This window comes from Equus caballus, chromosome 11 (assembly GCF_041296265.1).
Source record: "Equus caballus isolate H_3958 breed thoroughbred chromosome 11, TB-T2T, whole genome shotgun sequence".
NCBI classification, from domain to species: domain Eukaryota; kingdom Metazoa; phylum Chordata; class Mammalia; order Perissodactyla; family Equidae; genus Equus; species Equus caballus.
The window spans coordinates 22,902,988-22,928,438 of record NC_091694.1 but is presented as its reverse complement, the minus strand read 5'-3'; the positions used below and the strand labels follow the sequence as shown (position 1 = coordinate 22,928,438).

The 25,451-nt window shown below is 43.9% G+C and overlaps 1 protein-coding gene across 37 annotated transcripts in view; it reads left to right on the top strand.

Moving 5' to 3' along the window:
• CDK12 (cyclin dependent kinase 12) overlaps nt 1–25,451 on the top strand; it is a 75,118-nt gene that overhangs the window by 34,021 nt on the left and 15,646 nt on the right. For 2 of the 37 annotated variants that reach the window (XM_070227378.1, XM_070227376.1), the window contains exons 14-18: nt 3,615–4,032; nt 15,713–15,818; nt 16,312–16,455; nt 20,098–20,197; nt 22,642–22,842. In XM_070227378.1, the coding sequence (XP_070083479.1) occupies nt 3,615–4,032; nt 15,713–15,812 (518 nt within the window). In that variant the 3' untranslated portion in view covers nt 15,813–15,818; nt 16,312–16,455; nt 20,098–20,197; nt 22,642–22,842. Of the gene's footprint in view, nt 1–3,614; nt 6,777–15,712; nt 15,819–16,311; nt 16,456–20,097; nt 20,198–22,641; nt 24,084–25,451 lie in introns of those variants that run through there. The other 35 variants (XM_070227408.1, XM_070227398.1, XM_070227393.1 and 32 more) reach the window with 26 other exon arrangements.

The following is a 25,451-nucleotide window of genomic DNA, read 5'->3' as shown; positions in this document are numbered from 1 at the left end:
GAATAATTTGGGAATATTTCTAAGTAGATAATTAATACCATACATGTCCTTTCCAAAATATAATAGCATATGAAAATGATTTCTTTAAATCTGTATTCCTGAAAGAAATAATTGAGCGGACCCCAGATTAGTAAATGAGCATTATATAATATAAAGAAAAAAGAAAAAATGTTATACCCTTGATCTCACATTATCACAGTATGCAATTTATTAGAGGGAAAAGAAGTTTAAATTTTCTAATCAATTCTGATTCACAGTCTTTGTAAGATCATTACTTATCTGAAAGTATTTTCAACTACGTGGAAATTTTCGCTATCCATGAAGACCCTGTGAATTGGGGAATGAGAAGAGGCACAAGGGCTGACGAGGTACACTAACGTTCAACTTTAGGGTCCTGCATTCACATTTCATATGGGATGTTCCATAAAGTATATGCCTTATTTCCACTGGTATAGGGTCAAATATGTAAGTTATTTTTCATATGTAAAGCCTTTTAAAACTGGAAGATAACAAAATTATCCATTTTACAGGTAGGAAAACTACAATCTAGGATCCAGGGAGTTTAAATAAGCCTGCCTGCCTATGGTCCCACTGCTGGAACCATATTATTGGCAGAGGCAGAGCTAGAACTCATGTACTTTCTTAGTGTGTTTCTTTTTAACGTGTTCCTAATTCACTTTGCTACTCTGTGATACTGATTCAATTGTTTTTAAGAGACTCTGGAACATGGAATAACAGAGAAAGCTGGTCTAGAATTAAAGCAGGCCTCTTAGTCTCATATCTCATATGCCACGCCCCCCCCAAAAATTCTTCGGGGCCGACCCCGTGGCCCAGTGATTAAGTTCACACGCTCCACTTCAGTGGCCTAGGGTTTCGCCGGTTCGGATCCTGGGCGTAGATATGGCACTGCTCGTCAGGCCACGTTGAGGCAGTGTCCCAAATGCCACAACTAGAAGGACCCACAACTAAAAAAATATATACAGCTATGTACTGGGGGGATTGGGGGAGAAAAAAGCAGGAAAAAAATAGAAAAGAAGATTGGCAACAGTTGTTAGCTCAGGTGCCAATCTTAAAAAAAAAAAAGTCTATAATTAAACACCTAAAAGACATGGTTCAAATTAAATAGCATAGTGATTGAAAGAAATTCACCCAATAATTGAGCCGACAAGCTATCAGTCAAAATGAAATTGAACTAAAATTAAGACCTGGCCTATGGTCATAAATTGTTGGATTTACTTTTCAGAGTAAAAATGCTGCTCCTAATTATTACAGTCACCCCTGGATTATCCAGTTGGTGTCTCTCCTATGTCTCTCCTGTTCTTGTTTCTCCCCTGCTGCCTTTTATTTGGCTATTTTACTGTTCTTTAGCATTTCCACCAGAGGGCAGACTGAATAAGAAGGTGAAAATCTATCACTTTGGCTACTGTTCAGCTACTCTGTATTTGTTGGGAAGGGGTTATGATTGAATTAAGTTATTTGTACATTTCATTAGTACCTCGTCTGTTATTACAGACTGTTAAGGATTGGCAATATTGTTAACACTTTAAATCTTTTAACAGTATGATTTTTTTTCAATGTGATCTTTATTTTTAATTCCCTTCAGAAGTTTTATTAACCTTTTTTTAATAGTTCTTTATAATCCATGTGCTTTTGCTACTTTGAAATAGTTTTCATCCTCTTATACATGTGAAAGAATTTGAGCTCAAGAATTAGTTCTCTTGAAACACAACTAGGCTATTTACCTAAAAGGCAAAGTTTAAAAATGAAAAGTGGTATAGCTGGAAGAATATAAGTTTAGCTTTGCCCACTTTTATAGTTAGGCATTTTTAAAGTTGTTGGCCCTCAGTATTAAAACAAACTCTGGTGTTCCATTTCATGTATAGTCCAAAACTTTTAAAAAATAACTGGTACTGTGATGTTCTTAGGTAGTGAGATATGTAGTGTTGACAGCAAAAAGCTCTGAAATCTATAGAAATTTATAGTCCAGTTAGCTCTCCTTTTTCAAGATGTCTACTTTTCAAGTTGTGAGTTTTCCATAGCTAGTTTTTTGTCCTTAAATTTACTTTTCCCTACCACCTAGTCAACCAGCCAATCTGTTAAGTAACCTGGGTGGTACTTTATGTAGGATGACCAGCTCATCCCAGTGCTGTCCTGGTTTTAAAACTGAAAGTTGGCAACTTGGGTACCCCCTCAGTCCTGGGCAAATTGGGACTGTTGGTCACCCTACTTGTGTGTTACATATAGCACCTGACCTCATCCTTCCACTGCACAATTTTACAATTTTGTAGTGTTTTCATCTGCACGCCAAGAGAATGCATACTTACTTTACTGATTGTCTTTACAAAATATAATTGTGGTAAATATGCTATCAAAATATCAAATTATAACTAAAAACTATTTTCAGCTTGTCTGAGTAATAACTTTTTATCACTAGCTCAGACAATAAACTACTGGCTATATGGACATTTAAAACTATGCTTCCACAGGGAACAGAAAAATTGTTCCTTTGGAAGATATCTCAAAACATTAAACCTTTTCTTCAGCAGAGTGACTCGCAACTCTAAAGGCACTATTCTGACTGTACTTGATTTTGTGTGTCCTCAAACTTACACCATTTTACATTTCTGCTCTCCTGCCTTGACAGGATTTCATTATCAGACAATGATTACCATGCTTAGGCAAATTTAGCCAGCAGTGGGGGGAAAAAATGTCTGGGGAGTGGTTCAAAAAAGACAAAGATCTTTGGAAAGATAGAGTATAGTATTTAATACATTTCTGAATACTCAGTTCTTGTCACTGGCTCCAGGATAAACAGATGTTTATCATCAGCCCATTCTGCATGACATTGCTATAGTCATTTTTTTTCATAGCGTGGAAAAATGCAGGAGGTTGGAAAACAACATAGAAAATTATGATAGAAGAAGGTTACTTTAGTCTTTATAATTACTGTAACATAGGAGGCTGAATGAGAGTATGGTGGTTAATGTCCCTTTATTCAGAATGTGATTATGGGGAGAGGGGACTGAAGTGTGGAAAAGCAAGTGTATATTTATACATGACGGTAATGAAAGGTTTTTACTTTATTTCCTCTCTCCTGTATATTATTTAAGTTCCATTTCAGGTGTTAAATGTTCTGTAAAATGTGTTAGCTAAGTCCATGCAAGGTCTCCTATTGTACAGCAAGATTATGTCCTAGAAATGTGACCACAGCATGTGTGTATTGTTCACTCTCATCTTCCTTCTTTATACTTTATTTTCATTAATGTTTTGATCCAACAGCATAAAGGGGCGGGGAGGCTGCCAACAGCCTACATATTAGAACAGTTCCTTAAGGAAGGAAATGGAGGAAATCTCAGACAAAAATCAGGACAATCATTTGAAACATACGATCTTGTTACACCAGCTGTTAGATCCAGAATGCAACTGTTTTACTTTCAATCACTTGGTTTTATTTATAAATTGCCATTTCTGATCCCACGATTTTATTCTTTATATATATTTGGTTACTTGTATTGATATTTGTTTTTGTTGGGCAGTGTGTGTGTGTGTGTGTTTGTGTTTATAATCACATGTGATTTATAAGATGGTGTTTAAAAGAAGTAACCCTTCCACAGCGTGTCCTCCTCACATTCTTCCACCAGAGAAGAGGCCCCCTGAGCCCCCCGGACCTCCACCGCCGCCACCTCCACCCCCTCTGGTTGAAGGCGATCTTTCCAGCGCCCCCCAGGAGTTGAACCCAGCCGTGACAGCCGCCTTGCTGCAACTTTTAACCCAGCCTGAAGCAGAGCCTTCTGGCCACCTGCCACATGAGCACCAGGCCTTGAGATCAATGGAATACTCCACCCGACCCCATCCCAACAGGACTTATGGAAACACTGATGGGCCTGAAACAGGGTTCAGTGCCACTGACACTGACGAACGCAACTCTGGTCCAGCCTTGACAGAATCCTTGGCCCAGACCCTGGTGAAGAACAGGACCTTCTCAGGCTCTGTGAGCCACCTTGGGGAGTCCAGCAGTTACCAGGGCACAGGGTCAGTGCAGTTCCCAGGGGACCAGGACCTCCGTTTTGCCAGGGTCCCCTTAGCATTACCCTCAGTGGTCGGGCAACCATTCCTGAAGGCTGAGGGAAGCAGCAACTCTGTGGTACATGCAGAGACCAAATTGCAAAACTATGGGGAACTGGGGCCAGGACCTACTGGGGCCAGCAGCTCAGGAGCAGGCCTTAACTGGGGGGCCCCAGCTCAGTCTTCTTACGGAAAACTCTATCGGGGGCCTACAAGAGTCCCGCCAAGAGGGGGAAGAGGGAGAGGAGTTCCTTACTAGCCCAGAGACTTCAGTGTCCTGAAAGATTCTTTCCCTATCCATTCTTCCATCCAGGTCTCTGAACCTTTAATGAAATCATTTGCCAGAGCAAGGTAATCATCTGCATTTGGCTACTGCAAAGCTGTCCATTATATTCCTTGCTCACTTGCTACTAGCAGGCGACTTAAAAATAATGATTTTGGCACCAGTTCCCCCTTGATGGGCTATAGCCAGAACATTTACTTCAACTCTACCTAGTAGATATAAGTAGAGAATGTGGAGAGGGTCATTAAATTGAAAAGTAAATGTTTTATTAGTTCGTTCATTGCCTGCACTTGTTGAGCAGAAGGAAAAAGAGAATGATTTCAATTTTGAGATGGCTCAGGAGAGGCTCTCTAGGTTTTTAAAGTTTTGGGGGTTTTTTATGGTTTCTTTCTTTTGAATTTAGTTGTTTTGTTCTTCTTTAAAGAGAATAGTGTTCAAAAAATTTGAGCTGCTCTTAGGTTTTTGTTATAAGGGAAACAGAGTGACTGGCTGATTTAAATAAATGTTTCCTTCCTCTCCACCATCTCACATTTTTGCTCTCAAGTGAACTCTTTTTTTTTTCCCCATTGAGCATCTTGAACATACCTTTTTTCCAAATAAATTACTCATCCTTAAAGTTTGCTCCACTTTGACAAAAGACATGCCCCCTCTCCCTGCACATGAAGCAGGTTGTAGAAAGTGGCATTCTTGGGCAAGTAGGTAGACTTTACCCCATCTCTTCCCATTTTTACCCCATCTTTATAGAGTTTCTCTTTCTCTCTCTCTCTCTTTCTCTTTTTGAGGCATTTGTTTGGAAAAAATTAATCGTTGAGATGCCCAAGAACCTGGGATAATTCTTTACTTTTTTTTAAATAAAGGAAAGGAAATTCAAACTCCTATATTGTTCTCTGTAACTCTTCAATTCTAAAATGTTTTTTGTTTTTTTAAAACCATGTTCTGATGGTGAAGATTTATAAATACAGACAGCCTAGAACATTGCTGCTGAGCTGGGGTTAGAGATGATGCCTCCATACCTAGAGGGCTAATAAGAGCAGTTAGCATACTGTTTACACATATATTTTTATGTCAAAAAAAACTTTGAAACAGTGCATTGTAATATTGTCAAAGAGAAAAAAAGACATCCTGAAAATACATGAAAATGTAACCTAGTTTAGGGTGGATATTTTTCTGAAGCTATATCAATACTTGAGACCTTTTTTAAAAAATAATTTTAAAAGAGCAGACCATGAGAAAGAACAGTATTGACATATACACATCTTAGCATGTATATCCTGCCAGTTCTTTTAGGGATTTTTCCTCGAGAGAGATTTGGTTTTGGTTTTGATTTTGGTAAAAGGGGTTAAATTATGACTTCGTGGCAAGAATTTTGCCATATTATAAACAGGAAATGGAAAAGAGAAAGGCTTTCAGGGTGGGATAACTTGGAAGGCTTCTCATTCTGGCTTCCATTTCTATGTGAGTACCAGCATATAATGTGTTTTAAAAACATACACGTTCATATAAATTATCTGCACAGACTTAGACCTTTGTGAAATGTAGGTTAGCTTCCTTTTACAAAGAGGGCAAACATGCTTCAGCATCTTGGAGAATAGTTTTCAGAACTCAAGTAAAGTTTCGTGTTTCAATGCCAAGTTCTTATATTAAAAAATAAAAACTACTTGTAAGAGAAAGGTGCACTAATAAAAAAAAAAAAGAATGTTAAGGAACTGAAAGAAGAATCCTCTTCAGATACTTACATGAAGACTATTTTCCCTTGTTACTGAAATAGGTAGATATCCAGTGTGTGTATTTCTTTATTATTCTCTGGGTTTTGGTCTGACCTTGCCCTCAGGGCCAAACATTGATCAGAAAGAGAACCTTCTAGCCGTTTTGGCATTGATGGCTTTTTATAACAGTGTGTCCAGTTAAATTTACTAGGCTCACCGACATGCTATTGGTAAATTGCATTAAAATTCATCTGAACCTTTTGTCTGTTGACTTCTTAGTCCTCAGACATGGGCCTTTGTATTTTAGAATATTTGAATTTAAGGCATTGGGCCCCACTCTCTGTTTTTGATTAAAGAACTTAAGCCTGGGATACTTTCGAAAGTATCCAGTGAAAAAAATTGGTTTCCCATCAAAATAAATAAAATTCTCTATATATTTTAATTGTATTTTGGTTATCAGCAGTCATCAATAATGTTTTTCCCTCCCTCTTCCAACTTCTTATTTTTAATTATGCCAAATATTCTAAATAATATACTTAAGTCTCCATTTCCCCATCCCTCCTACTAGGGAAGGGGGTGAGTGTATGCGTGCACGTGTGTGTGTGTATGTATGATCCCATCTCACCCCTCAACCCCATTTTGGGAGTCTAACCTTTAAAATGAAGAAAAAAAAAAAAAGCCTGGTAATTTTGACTATTTCTAAAAGCAGAGGAAAAAAGAAACTCACTTAAATATCCTGGAATCTGTATGGAGGAAGAAAAGGTATTTGTTAATTTTTCAGCTGTGTTATCTATAAATGTGATGGAAGTGAAGGTTTGGCAGAATTTCAACTTGACTATTAGAAAATTACAAAGCAAATTATATTCAAAAGTGGGTTTGTTTTTGTTTTAATTATTGTACAATGGGAGGTATTACGTGCATTAAATACGTTATTTTGAACAGATGAGAAATCTGATTCTGTTCATGAATGAGAGGCAAAACTGGTTTGACCATGATCATTTTTGTGGTTTTGAAAACAAATTTGCTTGACCCAGTTTCCCCAGTTTCCTTAGTTTTTTCTTCACTATACATAGGAATGATAAGGATTTGAAAACAACATCAGATCTGTATGTTTAAACGCAGGGCAGTTAGCACAAATTTGTAAGTAGGACTTCGGTTAGCTTATGCCACAGACATTACCCAACCACTTGTGTGTGTGTGTGTATATATATAATATGCATATATAGTTACAGTACTAAAATGGTTACCAGCAGGTTTTGAGAGAGAGTGCTGCATCAGAAAAGTGTCAGTTGCCACCTCATGCTCCCTGATTTAGGTTCCTGACACTGTATTCCTTTCTCTCTCTCTTGTTTTTGCCCCCCATCGGGTGTACCTTGTCTATGTACAGATATTTTGTAATATATTAAATTTTTTTCTTTCAGTTTATAAAAATGGAAAGTGGAGATTGGAAAATTAAATATTTCCTGTTACTATACCACTTTTGCTCCATTGCATTTACTTCTTAATTTGTACCCTCTGAGCAGATCTAATTATGTATAAAGGGCATTTTTCCTCCACTTTATCTTAGGGGTCCTTTGTCTCAGAATCACCGTAGACTTAGAAACTACCAAAAAAAAAGAGTAGGTCTCAGAGTTTGAACAAGTGCTTCGGAACACTAGACTAGGAACTAGAAAATAAAAAAAGAGTTGGGAAAAACCATAAGATGTGATTTTTTAAAGTAGAAAACAGTTACACAAATAATGATAGTGCCAGGCCATCAAGAGTTGAGCTTCGTGTACCCCAACTCCTCCTGAAAGGAGAGGTAAGTGGGTTTGAGCTCAACTGTCATCAAGGAAAGTTGGTAAGAGGCTGTTTAGACCAAAGAATAGTCTCTTAAACCATAACTCTCTAGCCCCCACCAGTTCCTATGTTACCATGAGTAGGGTCAGCATTCGGATTAGTGTTCCTATCTCTGTTGAGATTTCCTGATGCATTGCCAATCCAGGAAGTGAGTCAAAGTTGTTTATAAGGGTAAATTTCCTATTATCTCCAAAATATTTCCTATCTCCGCCTGAGGAGAGGATTCCTTTCCCTTTTTCATGGTTTAGGATACTGAGAACTAAATTTCCCTTGTATGTGCTGCAGTCCTGCTAGTTATGACATAAGTAGGCAGAGAGCAGATAAAATCCATCAGGAAACAGGAAGAAGGGAGAATAGGTATCAGGAAGTTGTGAGTGGGGTGAGCAATCGTACAAGGTTAAGGGATACAATAGAACAAGGAAATTAGAAGTGAGTTCAAAAAGTAATGATGAGGGTTGCCAGCCTGTTTTTGGAATCCCCAAAGTTTAAGTGTGATGTTCACTTGCCTGAGGGCTGTCATGTCTTTACCCAGAAGGAGAATGGGGGGCTCAAGATTTTTCCAATGCCTGGAATCCTGTGTTCCTGGTTAGCCTCCAGAGAAAAGGAATTTGTTTTCAGTCTTCATATATTGCAAGTTCATGACTACGAGTGTGAACTTCAACCTACTAGAGAGTGTTGTCATAGCAGTGGCTGTCTTCAATTCTAGGCCTAAAGGCTGAGACTTAACTAACCTGGACTTGTTTCTGTTTCACACCCAAGGCTATTTCTAACTAGAAACCGTGCTGTGCAATACCTAAATTTCTTAGGCACCATCTTCCCAGACAGGCATCCTTAACTGTATGGTACGGTTAATGCCTCAAAGAAGTTAACAGTTAATGGTGCTGAATTGGGATTTCCATTGTTATTAAAGATTGCCCCATAGCTTGACTGTTTTTTAAGTATTGAGTTACTTCTCTGTTCACAACTTAGTCATCCTGAAGAGCTAGGTGGAATGGAAGTGGGGAGTTCCTCAAGTGAGTAAAATGTTCAACCATCCCAAGGGAGAGGCGAAACTGCTAAGTCTTCTGTGGTCCTGAGAGGCAAGGTGAGCATTCCTGGACACTCTGGTTAATTTTACTGTCCAGGTGTAGCATTTCTCATCTATAGAGACACTTTTTAGTGTTCCTATAGCCTTAGGAATACTTTCAAGTTTACTTCAAGAGTTGATAGACTTTGGGTGAAGTATGACAACTGAAGGAATTACTGGTGGTATTTTACCACTCCTCGCTGTATGTAGCTGTCTCTAATCTGTCCACCCACTTCTTTTCATTTCCTATTTTTTTCCCTTCTCCCCACTCACTACCCAACTTGTATGCTTTAGGCCTATCAGAGGTATTGATTGCTTAACCCTGCAGGTGATATAGAGTTATTGCTGCTTCATAGTTTTGAAGGGTAATGGGAGGCAATTCAGAAGACAAATATCTATTCCAGATCTTCAACTTATGGGGTGATAGGTGAAGGAGAAAGCAAAATAACCATGCTTTCTTACTGCTGAGAGCTATGAAAGAAGCTTTTAATTTATGTTGTGTGCAGTACAGGAGTTTTTTTTTTTTTTTTTTTTTTTGCTGGTCTAGGAAAGGCAGAGAGTCTCAACCTTCACTTCTTCATCCTCATCCCTCATATCCTGAGACTGTTGCTTTTGCTGATGACATTTCTAAGCTCAGTTGCAGATGGTGTCTGTGACAAGTAAAGCTTGGTGAGAAGAGGGCTCTGCTATCCATTAGAAAGCAGATGAGAGCTGCTTTGATACCCTGGTGATTAATCAGTAGGGTGCCAAAACACTTTGGCCACTGGATTGCTCTCTTTATATCTCTGTCTCAAAAATTAGTAGTCCAAGGCGGAGAGAAAGAAGCTGATATGAACTTGGTCTTTAATACTCTCTAGATGGGTATTTGTTAGTGAAGCTTACTCAATATGCATCCCTCAGCCACAGCATGCTTCTCTGGAATGAGAGAGTATAGCCATGAAATGTAAATTCACTTAGACTTAGGTTCCTTAAGACCTGAAAATAGATGGATTTTTGGATGTTTTGCTCTAGGATGGTTGTAAACTGAAGATAATGTTGATAATTCTAAAGGAATGAAGGACATTTTATCCAAGCGAAACTATCCCTGAGGGAGGCAGCATGGAGAGCTTAAAAAGGCTACAATGTAGCAGTCAGAGCTAAGTGAAAAAAAAAGCCTGAGTCTTGGAGGGTGTCCTTTCTTTACCTTAAGAAGCCAATCTGGTAGGCTGTCTCAAGGAGAGTATCCTTCTCCCCCTGTGTCTCAGAACTACAACAATGCCTTACCTTGGGTGAGGATCAGCTTGTAGACAGACAACCCTCCCTACCAAGGCTAATGCAATTTTGAATGCTTTCAGCTCTAGAGAAAAGAGGCTGAATTCAGACTTAGAGAAAGCTTAGGAGTCTGATCCCTTTTGTAAGTTCAGGAACTTCTGAGTTTGGCCTTGTACCAGTATTTAAATTTTCTGTTAGGGAACCAAAGATCTCATATAAAATGAAGCAATATAAGAAGGAGATGGGAAGAAGGGAGAACTAGAGCAGCCTGGTAGCTGGGCTGCACAAACAGACTTAGGGTATAATTGCTTATAAAGAAGAGAGAGAGAGATGGAGTGGAAGGAAGAGTTATGTTTGGGCTAGTGAATGTTAGGGGATAATTGACTTAATGGTTCATGATTCATTTCAGGGAGGCCCCATTAAAGCATTACTGTGAGTAGGGGATGCCCCTCGATTACAGTAGTGTTACCTTTATGGCTGGAGGATGGGTCTAGAACCCTTAGGCAGGAGGATGCTCTTAAGACATTTTCGCTAGGGAAGCTATATTGTATTAAGCAAATAACTTACATAGGGACATTTTGCTTAGCACTGCTATCTACATAGTTCAAGAGAGTAATTCAGGAATAAGGAGGGAATGATACGGATACATTACGTTAAAAAGTTATTTGTATTTTTTGAGTTTTAAAACTCCTGCAAGTGGTTTTATGTATTTTAGGTCAACCTGGAAACTAGTATTATTCCGCTCCCTTTCATTTTAGATCCAAGTGAAGGCAATGCATAGAAGTGCAAACAAACCAAAATATGTGAATTAGAGTCACAGAATGTTAGAGCTACAAAAGGACATTAGTTTGTCTAGTTCAGTGCCATCTTTAGCCAGTGAAAAAATGGGCCCTAAAAGGTTGAGAAACCTATGGTGTTGGGAGAAAGAAGGGAGAGAACGGAAACTAACATCATCAGGAACCTACTATGTGTCGAGCATTGTGCTTTGCTTTTATTATCTTGATTCTTAAGCACCTTGAGGCTAAAGGATAGAAAGAATAAAGGGCAAATCCCTCTTATTATCTTGAGCAATTTGTAGGAGATAAAGGGGAGTGGCAGATCACTTTTTCTGGTCTAACCACACAGGGCTAAACTGGAGGAAGTAAGAGTCAGCATTTGAGAGTGAGGTTAATCTAAGGAAGTACTCACTAGTTGAGAGAGACTCATGAATAACTTCTCTATTCCTAGAGACCTTGCAAAAATGTGATGGTCAAAGGCAGTCTAGAGGCAGGCCTGGTAGGGAACAAGATTACTATTGGCTCTGGGATTGACTTGCATTCTAGAAAATCAGGTCTTGACCTGAGAGTATGGGAGTAATCTTAGAATTAGGGAGCAAAATGGGGCTTCTCATTCTAAGGGGTCTTCAAAGAAAATAGTGGTTATATACTATGAATCAAGGAGATAAACAACTTCTTTTGGTGACCGTGCTTGTTTTGGGGGATTTTGTTTTGTTTTTAACACACTTTGAAGTCATGAAACAATTTGTAATTTTGGACAGACTCAGTGCCAAGTTCAATGTTGGTAGAGGCAGGTGGCAGCCTGAAAATTGACAGAATAAGATTGTATTCCTTGTAGTTGTTTGATATGATATCCCAAAAGTTATACCATGAGGGCTGCCTCAGTGGGGAGCAATAATATCATTAGCTGAGTCATGTCCTGAGTACAGGGCAACTTCTGGGGAAGATTAGGGGAGGAGCCACCTTTAGGAAGCTTCTGGGTCTAGTGAGAGATGAGTCTTATACCTGAATGGGAAGTGGGAAATCGGTATTTATAAGTCAGCACATTAATGCAGGTTAAAAAATAAAATAGTAACCTAGTACAGAGGGACCGAAAGCAAAAGAATAATCAGAAAAATTGGAGTTAACCAGAAAAGATTCTTTGAAGATAATGAAGATAGAGGACATGGAACAGAAGAGAGGAAGGTGATCAGAGGAAGAAAACTTATGGAAGAAGGTGTATGTGTGTTTTGTGTAGAGGACTGTGAATGGACTAGTTAGTGTGGTACGGGAAAGCAATGTTAGGAAATGAAGTTGGGGGAGCAGTCTCGGCCTGAATGAGGAATTTGAATTTGATTCAGTAAGCAGCAACAGGGAGCAGAACATGATGAGATGAATATGATGTTGAGAACTTTTCCAGCTGTACTGGGTCAAGGAAACAGGAAGGCTTGCTAGGATATTGTTGTTCTTGTCCAGATGTGAGGTCCTGGGGGCCTGCACTAGAGTAGGACAAGGAGAATGAGAAGAAAGGGGGTCTATAGGAATTAGCAAGGCTTGATGATAGTTTGGATGTGAGGAGAGGGATAAAAGCCTGAAGATGATGGCCCCAGGACGTATGTATGCTGTTGATGGTGATGAGATCTTGGAAAGAGATAGCTGCTTTGTTTTTAAGAAGTGGAAATGTAAAACCACTTGATGGGATGTGTCTGTGTTCAGTATTGGAGAGTCTAGGAGGGGGCATTGCCCCTGGAAAATAGTGGAGCATGTGCTGTGTGCCCAGATGGGCACTTGCACTCTGCCCTTTTCAGGTTGGAGAACCAGGTGAAAGTTTATTGCTGGGGTGTACCCACAGACTTCAAGAATGCTATCCCACTCCAGATCTGGGAAGGAAAATACAGTTTTTTGCCAATTTCTTCCCCTTTAATGCTTTGAAAATGGGATATGACTAGCCTGTGGCAGCGTGTGCCTGTGGATGCACAATTCTCTGGCTTGATTCTTGGAAGGCCTTTTTCTCTTCCTCCCTGGGGGTCATTTGTATCTCTGGTTCCTGCTCCCAGAGCCATAAAGTGGGAGCCCCCATTTATTAATTGGGTTGGGACTGGGGAGGGGGTCGGCGGGGGACTCTTTAGTGTGGCAGGCGGGGGTCTTCCCGAATGAGCCCATTAGCCTGCCCCAATGGCAGCTGAAACGGGGCTGCAGCCAAGTCCTCTCCGTTTCAAAAACCCTCCATCGCCTGCAGCAGATCAGAACAAGGCCTGCGGGAGCCCTTAGCTTCTGATTGCAGCTGTGAGGAAGGACAAAACAATTTGTAGGAAGCCAAGTAGCTCCTGTCTCTGCCTCTTCCTTTCTGTCGTTGAGGAGCGGGAAGACTGGAATGTAGTGTCCCCTCCCACCATAGCTTCTTACAAGGCATGTAGAGGCCTAAAGTAGGAAAGAACAGGAGTGAGTATGTGTGCGTTGATTGGACACTTATGTTGATGCTCTGGATGTGTTTACACATGTCCTTGCTTGCTTCTTCCATTCACACACAGTTGTATTGGATAAGCAGCCACTACTTATATGGAGCTCTCTAAGGGAAAGCCAAGTGTATGCTCAGACTCTTAAATAGTCTAAGGTGTGTGTAGGGGGGGCATAGCTTATCTTACTCTTTTTCTGCCCCATACTTGCCTTGTCTCCTATCTCCTTTATCAAGATTCAGGGTTAGAGTTAGATCACCTTCTTAATATCTTTTCTTCGTAATAGAAGGAGTTTGGCACTTAAAGGAAAGCCTCCTACTGGGACTCTCTTGTTTGTCCCTTTAGTTAGGCCAGCATGAGAAAGGCAGGCATCTACAGGGATGCTTCTTTCTGCAGTGGCCCAGAGAGAAGGTATGAAGGACAGGAAAGTCTAACTTCCTGATGGGAAGGCACTTGGGTCTTCTCCTTTTATAGAATCGTTAAGTGTTCAGACCTAGAAAGGGACCCTAGAGGTCACCTAATTCAGCCTCTTACTTTACAGAGCAGGAAACTGAGGCTTAGGGAAGGGAAGTGCCTTGCCCACAGTCTCACAGTGAGTGAGTTAGTGGAGGCCATCCAAGACCAGACTCTAAGAGGCCAGAATCTTAACCTTCATGAGTACGGAGCCCCTAACTTTAAGATCACCAACTCCTAAGAGCCCTGAGCTTCCTCAGGCAAGGAAGGTAGGACTGTGAGATTTTGAGGGAGGAGGGACAGATTGAGCAGGAAAGGTAGATTTAAAAACCGTTAGTTGAAAAACTAAGAAGCTTTATATATTTTTACTTCAAAGACTAATTTTTCAATGACATGCAAATTGTACAAGTGTAATTTTTATTTAGAGTCAATAGTTCTGGTTCATTGGGAAGCAAGTGGCCGCCACAGCCAAAGATCCTGATGCCCTCAGAGTTATCCCCCAAGTACGAGGAGCACTTTGACACCACCTCTGGGGGTTGGATAGCAGAAAAAAATCCTAGAGAAAATGTGAGGAATTTACCCTAAATCTCAACTCAGGCTCCTTTGCTTTACAATGCAGCTATACTGAAGCAAAATTAGAAGGAAGGGAGAAAGAAAACACATCTCACCTGCTGGGAAACTGAGAGGAGTCTCTTAATTAGAGAAAGGAGTACAGAACTCTGAGTAAAATGAGATATTTTCTGAGATTACAGGAAATTGGGGTGGGGGGAACCCTCTACTCCTATTCCTGTTTTTTTCATTTTGAGTTGTCGGTTTTCTCTTGATGAGGCAGAAGGAAGGTGGTGTGGTGTTCCACAGGGACCTAAGCCCTAAGTAGTGTGCTCAGTGAGCTGACATGCACAGCAGGTTCTGAAGTCATCTTACTCTGGTGCTGAGACTCCCTTCCCTTCTTTGGACCTTTCTCAGATGTATCTACAGTTCCAATACTTCCAATGCTTATTTTCTACACATATGAGTCTGAGAGCCAATGAGCAGAGAGAGGAATGCTGAAGAGTCCGTAAACTGGAAGCAGAATCTTGGAGGGAGAAGGCACCACTGGGCAGCTTAGAGGAAAAGTTATCGGTCTGGGTTAGAGGGGCAGGGAATCTGCAAAATGAGCATTGTCTGCTGATGACAAAGAAATAGATCTCAATGCATATCCTTTACATTTTCTCCATCACACTCTAATTGATAGCGTAGGGGAAATGTGGAGTTGGTCCCCACACAAATTCATCTCTACCTAGGGAATGTGTGATAGACTTACTTTCCCAAATTGCATCGTCTGCTGCCCCTCAAACCTGCTTTCTGTCTCATAGGCACTTTTTTTTTTTCCTCAAGCCCTTCTTGAAGAAGCTGTTTTGGACAAGCGAGCCTCGAATTCAAGCTGGTGATCTAATCTAAAACTAGATGGCCTCCTCTGAGTCACCTTGCATTAACTTTGCATTAACCTTGAACCTTCATTACCCTTTATAATTTTGGGTTTCAGAGCTTCTATTTTTGTTGAATTCCTAACTTATCTCTTAAGTATTGGAAATATGGTTTTTATTTTATCAGACTGGGAGCTGGTTGCCTGGAGGTAGGAGTCTTAGAACAGTTATAACTCTCTCTGGGAGCATACCTAAGCTTCCTCTGAACCCTTCTGAGCTTCATGAATGCAGGTTTGAGGGAATTAGAAGAGTGGTGACCATCACTATCACTGTTATCTATCAAGGCCATGCTCCCTGGGTCAAAGACCAAAAATCCTCTGGTGTCTGGTCCCTTGTCTCATGTATAGTGTAACCTGTCATTTTCCTTTACAGGTGGCAGCAGCAGCAGGAGGGATGGCCTCTGAGGAATTTGATGTCCATCAGCCACCTGGCATCCGGAGCCCTGACAAGTTCACTCTTTCACAGACTCTAAAGCCAGGTATGGACCTAAGGCTAATCAGAGACCTCTAGCTTGCTTCTGTAAGGATAAACACACACACACATACACACACACATGCACATGCACATGCACACAGAGTCTCAGGGAAGTTTCTTATTCCCAAAGATCTTCAGAGGAGTTTTCTTATCTTTTTGTTTGACCCATTATGGTGTTCTACCTTCTCATTAACAATTTCTCCCTCCTGGATAGAGTGGGTAACCCCCTTTATTTGCACTGGTGGTCATTTCATTCTTGTTCTTTCCTCTTGGCCAGCTGTGCTAATGGACAGTCCTCCCCAGTGGGATGCTGATATCAGTTACTCTCAGCCTCTCCTCTACAGCAGGTGCCCCACTTACCCACCACCTCATACACACACACAGCCCTGCCTTCTTCTTCCCCAAGAAGCTGTTTTCTCTCCTTTTCTTCTGAGTCAGGGTAGGGCAGTGCTATCCCTTCTTACTACCTCTCATCAGCTTTTCCGCTTCCTTTCCAGGTTTGATGGGAGATCCTATCTGTACAAACACTGTGTGAGACACCAGAAATAGAGGCCTACAAGCCTGCTTCTCTCCATCCTCAATGCCCAGAATCAGGCAGGTTACCAGCCTCTATTGCCCAGCCCTACTCTTCTTGTTGCCAGGTAGTATGCTCCTCTCCCTCCCCACCAACCCCAAAGAGGGTCATATTTCTCTCTGGGAGTATTTCTTTCTTTGGTAAATATCTCCAACAAGGGGAAGGCCATGGTGACTCAGCTCTCTGCCTTGGTGACTTCCAGCTCTAATCTTTAGCAAGACCTCCCTTATGTTAAATCTCCATCCCCTCTCTATAGTTCAGAACTATTTCCCCCATTTAGTGGGTGTGGGAAGAAGGAACCAGTAAAAAGATAGTATTTGACTGGGGAAAGGGTCTAATGACGGGCAGCCCTTCTCTTGGGGCTAGAAGTCTAAAGTCCCAGACATGCATTCTGTCCAATGGCCTGGAATCCTTGGGGAGTACATGGATCTTTTGAGGGAAAGGTGTTTTATCTGCTGTCCATTCCCAAGGACAAGGATGTCAGGCTCTGAGAATCTGTCCCTGTTCATTCCCAGACCCCCCAGGAAGTGGAGAATGGATTGCCATAGGGCAGAACCCACCACAAGGTGGTACTCTGTCTCGAGCTCAGATAGAAGCTCTTGTTTGGCACCTATAGAGAGTTAGCTGGGGTGCCAGAGCCTCTCCTGCCATTGGAGGTAACATCAGCTTACCCTTCTGATGTTAGGCCTCCTCTCTCAACAGTGCATTTCACCCATGCAATCCAGACAGCACAAGCAGCAGGCCTAAATAAGTGCCAGCTCTGGGTAAGGTGCTTCCTTCCCCTGGTAGGCACATACCTTGAGTTGGAGTTAGGATGGGGTGGATGGAGGGCTGGGCAGGTGTTAGAAAACAGAAATGTTCCTGGAAGTAGTTGAGCAGTAAGTATGCATGGGGTACCTTGATGGCACAGAAAGCACCAACATTTATAACCCTGCCCACCTGTCTGTCAACCTGGATTTCTGATTCCTCAAGGAAGCTGGCCCACTTGGCCAGCTGCAGTCTTGGTTTCTGCCACACGAGGGTGCTGCTGACCAATTTAAACTCCTGCCCCTTAGCGGACAGAGTTTGGGCAACCAGGGCACCTTTTCCCTAAGACAGGGGTCAGAAACACTTTGAGAGAGCCTGAGAGCTGGGGCCTCAGAAGCCAGAATAATAGTTAGCACCACTTGTTCTTTCTTAAAAATGGCCTGAGACTCTGAAGACTCTGCCCTAGTGGCCTGACAAGTCAGTATGTTCCCAGCTGAACTTGAGAAGCCCCCTAACTCTAGACACTGAACACCTTGCACAGGTGCTTCTTTCCCTCAAGATGTAGGAGGCTCCAGCTGTCCACCCCACTCTCCCCCTGCTTTCAAGACAGTCACTTTCCAGTTCAGAGGGTGGGGGTACCTGTGCTTTTCAGAGAAAAAAGTCTCTTACAATTTACAAATCTCAGAAATCTCTTACTTCTCTTAAAAGTATCTTCATTAGTGAGATAGTGTTGGGGAGAGGTCTGAGAAGACTGAGAGTGGGAAAGTTCAGCCTTCTATGCCCCCATCACCTCCCTTGCACAAACCTGCAGAGCTCCAGATGGTCTAGTGGATGTTTGCAGCCTGAGTGGCTGGAGGACACCCCAGGACTCTGAGCCAAAAAGAGATGTCAGAAAGCAGGATGGGGAGTGAGGCTCTTTGGCCCATGAGCCTCATTCTGACCTCATACTGTGTAATGGCTCTGCCAGAGGTCCAAGTGGCCATGGGGTCCTTAGGGAGATGAGGTATCCCACAACTGATCCTCAGTCTTCAAGAAACCTTTGCACGTTGAACAGACTAAGGGAGATGACAGAGGTTCTCCTCCTCCCTCCTACCCCCATGCCCGAGGGCCCCTCCCCAGGAGGACAGCTTGATTAAACAGTCGGTGCTGCTGGAATTACTGCACAGCTGGCGCTCCCCCCTAGCACCCTGAGCAGAGCAGCAGTGCAGATTAAAATCTCCAATTAGCGTTAAAGTGAAGTGAGGAGGTATTGAGGCTGCCAAGGAGACCAGGTGGGGGCCCTGGGTTAGCAATCCCCCCCTCTCACCTAGGTTCTGAGAGCACCCTTGGTCATCTCTTCTTTCCTAGCTCCTCTCCCAACAGCTCTCGTGCCCATTAGCTTTGCATTGCTTGGGGCCAGAGGGCTTCACAAGGGGCAGAGGGAGGTGGGGCAGATGCCTTACCTGACAAAATGCTGGGGACACCACAGTGTGGAGGAGAATGAGTGTGATCAGTGCCCATCAAGGGAGATGCCCTACTCACAGCCTGCCAGGTATCCAGGTTGAGGTGACTTCACACTACTGCTGCTGCTTTTTGCCTAGAGTAAGGGGAAACAGGACAGGTCCTTCCAGACCCTCTTACCTATAAGGTGCTGGGGGATGTAGTGTCTACACAAACATCTATCCTTGTATATTTTATCCTATCTGACCCATCTGTTCCCATCCAAATTATGGTTCCTTCCTTCCTCTCTCCTTCCGTTCTTTTCTTAGCTTTCCTGTGGGCAGGGGTAGGCACAGTCTGGCTTGGGAGCATTGCCATGCCCTGCCACCTGGGTCCCAGCTGGCCCTTCTTTATCTTTTTTGCAGTTTGGGGAAGAGCAGGGGTATACCAAGAATGGAAGCCTCAGCTTCTCCCAACCCCTGAACATCACACTCTCTCCTAAGGGCTCTCTACCATTTACATTTCTGCCTTTCACACACCAAGCCCAGAATGAGGGCAGCACAGCTAGCCACACCCTCTGATTTCCCTCTGCTCCTTTAAGGGAAATGGAGGTGGGTACCCAGCTGACTGAACCTACTCACACCTCCAGAAATTAGACACCAGGGCACAGTGCCACCCTCCCAGGCTGGCACATGCTACCCTGGCAGAGATTCAAATAGTCCCCCCCTTCATATCCCTACCCCTATGTCTTACTCTTCTCTCTCCCTCTTTCTTCTTCTCTTTTTTTCTCAGCTCAAAGCACAGCTGAGCCTTAAAAGTGCGGGGGGTGGGGGGAGTGGGGAGACCAAGCTGGGGCAGGGGGGTGGAGAGCTCCAATAGCACGTTTTCACCTGCCATTTAATTGGATGTATTTTTAATTAATGGGACCTCAGGGACCAACATGAGACAATCTGATCTCTGAATAGGGACAGGGGAGGGATTGGGTAAGGGAGGAGGATTGGGCCACTGGGTGCGGTTACCGGGAACCCAGGCCCATCAATCACTGGCCACTTTGCGTTCTGGCATGGAGAATAGCGAGGTGGAGGAGGAGGGGAAGCACTGGAGAGAGGTGCCAGGATTTCCCCCGAACTGCTAGGACCTTCAAAAAGGATGGAACTGTACCGATTGACTCTGGTCTAGGGCCCAAAATTGCAGCCAGAATATTAGGTAAGGCTGTTTTCTTGCTCCTAGGGTTTTGTCCAGTTGGGCTTATCTCAGTCAGTCCTGTAAAAATGTGAATGGAAGTTGGAGACAGAGCATTGAGGTTCTTGAAGAGAGAGGACAAGAGCTAGGGACCGTAGAACCAGAGACTGTGGAAGAGGGAAGAGAAGGGCAGAGTCCAGAGATATTTCTGTATGTTTAGACGTAAAATAAGTGCCGTTGCGATTACATGCAGAACGGCATGCAAATGAGGCCTGGTGCCTTTCAGGTATGAATCATAGAACCTTACTGTTGCAAGGAAGAGAGCTTGGAGCTCCTCTTTGCTGAACGCTTCATTTTACAGATGTGGAAATGGAAACCTAGAGAAAGGAAAACAGTTGAATCCTGTCCTGGAGTTGCTTTGTGTTTCTGGATTTGAAGAGTTCCTGGGAACACAGGGAAAGGTAGGTAGGTAGGATTTGGAGAGGAAAGTTAAGGGAAGAGGGTTGGTGGGATGTTACTCTCTCTTGTGTCTCTGGTCCCCGAGTCTTGGAAGCAACTCAGGGGAGTCAGGCAGGTGCTTACTGGGGGGGCATTGCCCTCATACAGCCTGTTCCAGGGGTCATCTCATTTATTCCCTTGCTTCCAAGCAGATAGATCCCCCAAAGCCCCCCAACTCCCATGGGATTCTACCATATTCTGTAAGGTCCACAGGGAAGGACATGCACCAACTACCCTGGTTCCTTAACTAAGAAATAAATCCCCCAATGATGACTAAATATTAAGCTTTTTTTGAGATCTTATTACAAGTTTCCCTGTTGCAATATAAGCTGCTAGAGAAATTATGCCAAAAAATGTAGCAAAGAGTGGTCTTTTACTTCTTGTCCTATGTCTAAGCTGAGAACAGAGATACAATGAAACTCAAGGCTCTGAATGCTGAGTCAGAAATGCCCCTATATTCCTGTGGTGCCATGGCCCCAGAACTCTAGTCAGGCCCCATCTGGCTCTGTGTGGTGTTAGTGCACACTAGAGAGAAGGGCATGTTACCAGCTGTCCCTATCTCCACCTCCCTGTTTCCTTCACTGTTCATACACTGGTTTAAGGAGCGAAAGAATAAAGGAGAAGAGGGGCTTTCTCACCAGGTTACCCAAGGTGGTGTTTCCTGGCATCTTCTTCCTTCCTCAAAAAATTTAACATTTTTTTTTTCTGTATTTCATGAGAGTAAGTTGGGATCAGGGCAAGGATGGGCACAGAGCTTGGAAAGCAGTGTGGGTAGAAACTTTGTCATGCTCTTCAAGCCCCAACACCTTTCTCCTTCTCCCAGAGTTGTCTGCTCTTCTATCTTAGCACCCCATTTGTTTTTTTGTTTGTTTGTTTGCTGAGGAAGATTCACCCTGAACTAACATCTGTGCCAGTCTTCATCTATTTTGTATGTGGGTCGCTGCCATAGCATGGCCACTGACAAATGAGTGGTGTAGGTCCGCGCCAGGGAACCGAACCCAGGCTGCTGAAGAGGAGTGCGCCGAATTTAACCACTAGGCAACAGGGCCAGCCGTTAGTACCCCTGTTTTATATGCCCAGAGGCCCTATGGAAGAGTAGGATATGCCTCTTTTAGTGCCTCCCAGCCTCAACCTGCCTTCTCCTTAGACCCTCAAGGTCATCTCCTTGGCTGTCTGATTCTCTGTCTTCTTTACTGCCAAAAAAATGAGAAGGGCCCCTTCTCATTTCACCAAGACAGTCTGGAAAGAATTCATCTAGCTCCCCACCCTGTTTCCAAGGGCCTGCAGGGGGAGGGGTAGCAGAAGAGAGCTGTGCCAGGGAGTTGAAAAGGAAAATTCTCTTGTCAAGGGAGATCAAGAGAAGCCTGAAAGTGGGGAGAAGACAGGGAAAATTTGGGAACTGAGGCCTGAAGTCCCACCTGTGTGTCTGGCTGCCTAACATAGAGCAGGCCATTCATATTAAGTATTGTTTGGGGGATTTATTAGATGGCTCCTATTTACAGAGCTGCTGTTTCTCCTCTGAAATACAGAGCAGCAGAGAAGAGCATGCAGTGAAGAAGAAGGGGAGGGGGTGTCAGGCTTTCTGTAGGCCCTCTTTCACACCCTTTGTCTCCTCCTAGTCCAACATTGGAGGCATACTGGAAGGGCAAAAAGGCCCTTAAAGGATTCAATCTAGATTCTGGATGTTTCTCTAGGGAACAGGGCCTCCCTTCCTCCAATCCCCACCAGCCCTGCCTTACACTCTAGTGGTATGTGGCACACTCTAAAAGTGTCAGATCTACAGACCTGGAGTCAGAGCCTAGAGCTTGCTCTGGAGTCCAGAAGAAACCTTGAGCGTTTGCAGGGAAAGAGGGATAGACTTGAAGTAAGTGGAAGGCAGAGGTAGCAGTCCCCAGAATCTCCTGCACTCTGGAAAAAAAGGAATTGTTGAGGAGCTCAGCATTGGCCCAGGGTTTAGCTTTTACTCTTATGGGATCCCTTCCTCTTTCTCTCTCGGTGTGTCCCACTGGCTGGTGAGAGATCTGTATGTCTGAACTTCCTGTTTTAACACCTTGAAAGTTGTTATGCACGTGCCCTATCTAGCTCCCTAAGCCATGAAGGAGGGGAAGAAAACATCTCAGAGGTGGCAGTGCCATGATGTCCATCCAGGAGAGAGGCTAAGGAGAAGAAACATTGACCAGAGAGGGAGCCAGGAGGAGATGCCTGCTCCTGAAACAGCCTCTTTACCCAGTTCTCTCCCACGCCCCCTCTCACATGCTGACAAGGCTGTGTGCCCAAGTGTGCCAGCTCTCCTGGCTGGCGATCCTGCTCTGCCGTGCAGGCAGCCGGCTTTCTGCTCCAGGACAGAGCACGTGCTGGGGTCTCTTGCACTCCTTTGCTCACTCATCTCAATGTTTTCATGTTGCAGATTCCTAGAGATGAAGGAGGGAGCTCTGGCCCTGCAAGTAGGAAGACAGTGGGCTCCAGGGCCCTTTGGGTGCATATCTGCCTGGCTGGAGGAGGCGGGAGGAAGAAGGCTGCTGGCAGCTCAGCTGAGCTCAAGATTCTGGTGACTCATAGCAATGGGGGCGGCTCATGAAAGCAACAGAAAGGAAAGAGGTCCAGGCCTGTAAGAGCTCTCTTTTACCCCATTTCTCCCTGACTCTCAGCTCTGTGGATGAAGGTCTCTCATCTAGATTGTGGGGCAAGAAAAGACCCTAGAAAGAAGGGAAGGAAATGGGAGAGAAGAGAACAGGAGAAGCTGAGCATTCCCAGTGAGAGGATTCCCAGTAAGGAAAGAATAGGAGAGGCCAGTTATTCTTGCCTTACTGTATCCATTGGCTGCACAGAGAGTTCTGGGCATGCACATGTGCTGGGGTGGCTCAGCACTGCTGGGCACCTTCCCAGGAGTTTTCTAGGCAGACACAGCTACTCCTCCCTGCCCTCACTACTTGCCCAGAGCTCTAGGTACCCAGCTGATACCACGTGACTTAGGAATTTTTTTTTCAAAAAAAGCATTGTTACAAGACAAGAACCTGAAAAGGTTACCACTTGGTAACCTCAGTACTCGCTTCCCTGGAAACAGACACCGTAGATCTCCAAAGGTGCTAATTTCCTCTTCCCTTACAGGTCAGGTTGGCAATGTGCATCTTCTCCATCCTTTCTGAATTAGGGGGATGATAGGATACTGTGTTTGAGATCACACCAGCAGAAAGGGACCAGAAGGTGGACCAAGAGAACCATTCATGCCTCCAACCACAGTCCCAGGGGCCTCGTTGTTTCAGCAAAAGGAAACAGGGATCTTGGATACCAATGTATCTGGATACATAATAATAAATACCCTTCCTGTAACGTCAGAGAAGGATTTACTAAGAGGAAGGGGGTTCTCTGATAGCCTGAGTTTTCAATTACCTATTTCTATTCTTTTCATTGCTTGTGGCTCTGCTCTCCAGCTGGTGTGAGGGTCTCTCTGCTCCTGGAGATCCACAGACAGTTTTGGTTGGAGAAAGGGACAGACAAACTGCTCTTCATGTAGAGAGATGGGACCAGCTGCACTCCCCCAGCTCTCCCTTGCAGCATTAGGAGCCCAAAGGACCTTGCTGGAACACCCGTAATAGAGCTCAGTCCTGAACTGAACCAACACATCACCTGGCTCTCGTATAAAAGTGGTGCTATGAGGGGGAGCCTGGGTGCACCAGGTGGGGTGTAGGCAGATGTGGGGAGTTCAGCCCCAGGAGAGAGAGAAGAATCACTCCTCAATACCATATGCTCCTCCTCTTTCTCAAACCTCCTTGGCCCCTCTTTTTTTCTACCTCCCTTCAGCCAACTCCACTCCTGGGCACCTTATCCCCTCCAATCTGAGAAGACATGGTAAGTAGTTGTCTGTTCCCTACACTTTTGTATCTCTCATTCTCCTCCTTTGCTTCCAATTCCTAGCCAAGAGTTGCCCCATTTGAACTCTCCACCAGTGATGCCATCAGGATCTGAACCTAGAATCCCCAGCCTCTCCCAACCCTCTGACTCTGAGAATGCCACTCTGACTCATCAGTCCTCCTCCTCCCCACAAGTACCGCCAGGCCAAGACTAGTATGTCCACCAGCACCAAGGACCCTGACCTGAAGCAGAGGGCAGCCCTAGGGGGTGCATTGGGGCCCAGCCCTAAATGCGTGTATGCCTGTGCATTGGGCACACTGGTTTATTAGTGTTATTTCAGCATTGTGATGCAGAGAGAGTAAGTGTAACAGCTGCTCCTTGCTTGCAGTGTTTATTGTTACCTAGAGACAACCTCCTGGCTTTTTCCCAGCTCCCCCTCCCCCCAGCCCAACCCCCTCCCTGCCAACAGGCCTACTCTCCCCACACTGATGGGAAATTTATAGCTTGCCCATACCATGCCTTTAACCCTCTCCTGTCCATAGGATAGGTGGGGTGAGGGAAGCCAAAGTGAGCAGTGGTAGCCCCAGCAGGGTAGAATAGTGTGGAGCAGGGAGGGAAGGAGGGAGAAGACATCTCCCCTCCCCAATCTGTGTGTCCAGACTCAGGTCCCAGTTGCCCTCCTGGGTCTCCTGTTGAGAGAAAAGAACTTTGGACCTAGCCTTGGGATCCCAGCATCCTCCTCACAACATAATTCTCTTCCCTGGGCACCTCTGAGTCCCCTATTTGGGTTGCTTGGTCCTGGGCAAGTACATCAAGGTAGTATTGAAACAAGAGGAGTAAATACAGAGGGGCAGAACCCCCAGCCCCCTCCTTTCTATAGAGATGTCATATTGAGACAAACAAGAGGCTGTGGCATGAGGGATGCTGGCCAGATCTCCATAGCTAGATCTCCACAGGTAGATGTCAAACATGAACCTGGCTGCTGAGCCTAGTGGGAAAAACTCAAATTCACCCTGATCCCAAAACAGGTCCTGAGAGACACTCAGGCCATCCTTTAAGCTGGTCTTCTTGGTCTGGTTAGGCTACTCCTTTCTGCTTTTCTTCCTGGTCCATTTTCTCCTGCTCATCTTTTGGTTTGATACCTTAGGGCAGATCCAAGAGACCAAGGGGACTGAGGCATCCTAGTCAGTGTCTCAACAGAACTGGGGAAGCTCCTCTCTCCCCTCCTGACGTAGGACTTTTCATGGAGAGGAACCATATCATATATTCACCATCCCCACTGGAAACAAGAGGAAAAGGGATCAGATTTTACCAGAAAGGATAGAGCTTAGACATATGGAAAAACTTACTCATGGGCTGTAAGAC